The sequence below is a fragment of the Malurus melanocephalus genome, unplaced genomic scaffold (assembly GCF_030028575.1).
Source record: "Malurus melanocephalus ecotype Western Australia unplaced genomic scaffold, MMel_1.1 scaffold_496, whole genome shotgun sequence".
NCBI classification, from domain to species: Eukaryota; Metazoa; Chordata; class Aves; order Passeriformes; family Maluridae; genus Malurus; species Malurus melanocephalus.
The window spans coordinates 377,001-379,468 of record NW_026623728.1 but is presented as its reverse complement, the minus strand read 5'-3'; the positions used below and the strand labels follow the sequence as shown (position 1 = coordinate 379,468).

The 2,468-nt window shown below is 41.8% G+C and overlaps 1 protein-coding gene across 1 annotated transcript in view; it reads left to right on the top strand.

Moving 5' to 3' along the window:
- TANC2 (tetratricopeptide repeat, ankyrin repeat and coiled-coil containing 2) overlaps positions 1-2,468 on the top strand; it is a 199,256-nt gene that overhangs the window by 118,851 nt on the left and 77,937 nt on the right. Inside the window, exon 11 of the mRNA XM_057381179.1 lies at positions 1,081-1,229. Within this exon, the coding sequence (XP_057237162.1) occupies positions 1,081-1,229 (149 nt within the window). The remainder of the gene's footprint in view (positions 1-1,080; positions 1,230-2,468) is intronic.

The following is a 2,468-nucleotide window of genomic DNA, read 5'->3' as shown; positions in this document are numbered from 1 at the left end:
TGAGTGCTGGAGCAGCCCAAACCAGGACAGAGCTGGGAAATGGAGATGGGCTCTTATCCAGATTGTACATTATCAGATGAATAATTAACTGTACACTAATTGCAAATCCTAATTAGTCTCCTATAACTGCACTCAGCACTGCATTACTTCAGTGTAACATGGGAAGAACTTGACCTTCAGGCTTTATCCGTGCTGCTGGCGTGAGCAGAGAGGAGCTTGACTTTCAGAACCCAAATCCTGCAAGTCAAAAACCTCCACAGATTTTTGTTACAAAATTAAAAAGAGTACAGAAATACAGAAAAAAAAACCTGCTGGCATTTTCCCAGTGGGCATTGCTAACTGGAAGTTTTTCAGTGCTGCTTTTCCTACAGGTAGTGGGGAAAAAAAAAAACCCGTAGGAAAAATTATTAGGAATGTTGGGTTYGGCCTGTTTTGTGGACTTGTTGGGGAATTGGATTTTGCTTTGTGTCAGAGCCCCTAGGGTGAGGACAGAAGGTAGGTTGTGTCTGTCTGGAGAGTTCTGATTTGGCGAGTTTTGGTTTGGAGAGTTTTGGTTTGGAAAGTTTTGATTTCCCTGTGACCATGAGCAAGTTGGGGACAGCAGGTGATGGTGGAATTTGTTTTCTCTCTGTTTTCTGTCCTGCTCTTTCCTGTTAATGGCTCAGCAGCACAGATTGGTTTCTCTGCAGCTCCAAATGGCTCTCGTGGCTTTGCATTCTCTGGGAATAACTCTGAGGCAGTTTCTGTGTGAGGGAGGAGAGTGAATATTCCTCTTTTCCAGAAAATCCTGTTCCCTGGTGGCTTTGGTGCTTCTGCTCCAGGGATGAGATGCTTGGGTGTGCTTCCATGGGAGAAAATGAGGAGCAACAGTTAACGCTGGAGAAAACATAAATATATGTTTTTATATTTATAAAAAATAAATTAATGAGCTAAAAGTAATGACCAGAATTGTAAAGCAGGCTTGAATAACACAAATAACACAGATACTGAGGATACAGCACGAGCAGGAAGTCGTGTTGTGTCGATAAAACAGCCAAGATAAACAATTCCTGTCTGATTTGGTTTTTTTTTTCCATTTAGGTGACACTGAGCAGGAGCTGGGACCCCCTCCATCCGTAGATGAGGCAGCAAACACACTCATGACTCGCCTGGGCTTCCTCCTGGGAGAGAAAGTCACAGAGGTTCAACCAGGACCCCAGTACAGCATGGAGGTGCAGGATGAGAACCAGGTATGATCTCCCCTTCAGGGAGGGTGCTTATTTTATCATCCCGTGGAAACAAAGGCTGAAATCACCGTAATTTTGTCATTTTTGATGTCAAGGTTGTGACTCATCCTCCCAGAGTGGCATTTTTTTGGGGGGATCAGCCGTGTGAGACGACTTCTGGTGGTTTTTCTGTTTGTGCAAATGCACGAGTGGGCAGCGTTTCTAATCAGATTAGAGTGACCAAAATAATCTGTACTTGCCTGGCATCTTCCCTGTGATATTTCAGAGGTGCTTTAGTAGTGTTATATAAATTCAGTCTCTGCAGAAGGGAGAGGGAAATTGTAACAGCCTGATTTTACAGACAGTCACAGTTCTTGCTCATGTTTGCCCAACAAGGTAATTTCATGCTTGAAAACAGGTAGAGAAGGCAAATCATCAAATCTTTATTGTGATAGAGGCGTTTTTACCTCCTGGCTGGCTGGAAAGCAAAAAACGCTCTGGGCTGTGATGCAGAGTTTGGAGAAACTGCCTGAGCCTGAGTTTCTYCCTCCTTTTCCTCAAGTGTGGGCAKTTTGCAGTTTTGCTGAGAATGAAAACAGGAGATATTTCCCCACTTTTTGGTTTTAAATCGACAGATGGGTAGTTCAGTGTGGAGCAGAAGGRCACAAAACTCAGCAGCCACTTCCAATTCTGTTCTTTTAACAGCATCATTGGGCAACTCTGCTCAAAACACTCAGATATTTAACACAGATTTAATTCAGAGAACCTGGATTCCTTACGTGAGCTACTTTGCTTGAGAGCCAAGAAATGTAATTTTCTGAAGTTTTTTCCTTCAATACATACATTACACTTTTTAACACTTCCCATTCCATTTTTTAAAGCAAATTGTGGATTTTAAAATGGATTTTACTATACATTGGGCTAGAAAATGTCCTTTTAACAGGCAGCTATTTGAACTGAATACTTCAAAGCCGAGCAGAGCTTTCTGCTATAAATGGTTCCCTTTGTTGTTGCCTTTTGACAAAAATTAAAATCCCATCTTTTCTCCAAAGCCAAAGATGTCTTTGGAGAATAAATAAGAGGGAAAAAAATCTAAAGAGAAACAGCAGAGACTTGTCCTCTAAAATAGATTGGTATCTTGGGCTGTGTGCTAATTTTTGSATGAAAAAGTTTTCCAGGGCCTTTGAATGCTATTCATGTTCTGGAGAACATAAAGAGAGGCTGGTTCCTCAATCTCCAGGTTAATTTTTTCCTTCCTTTGTG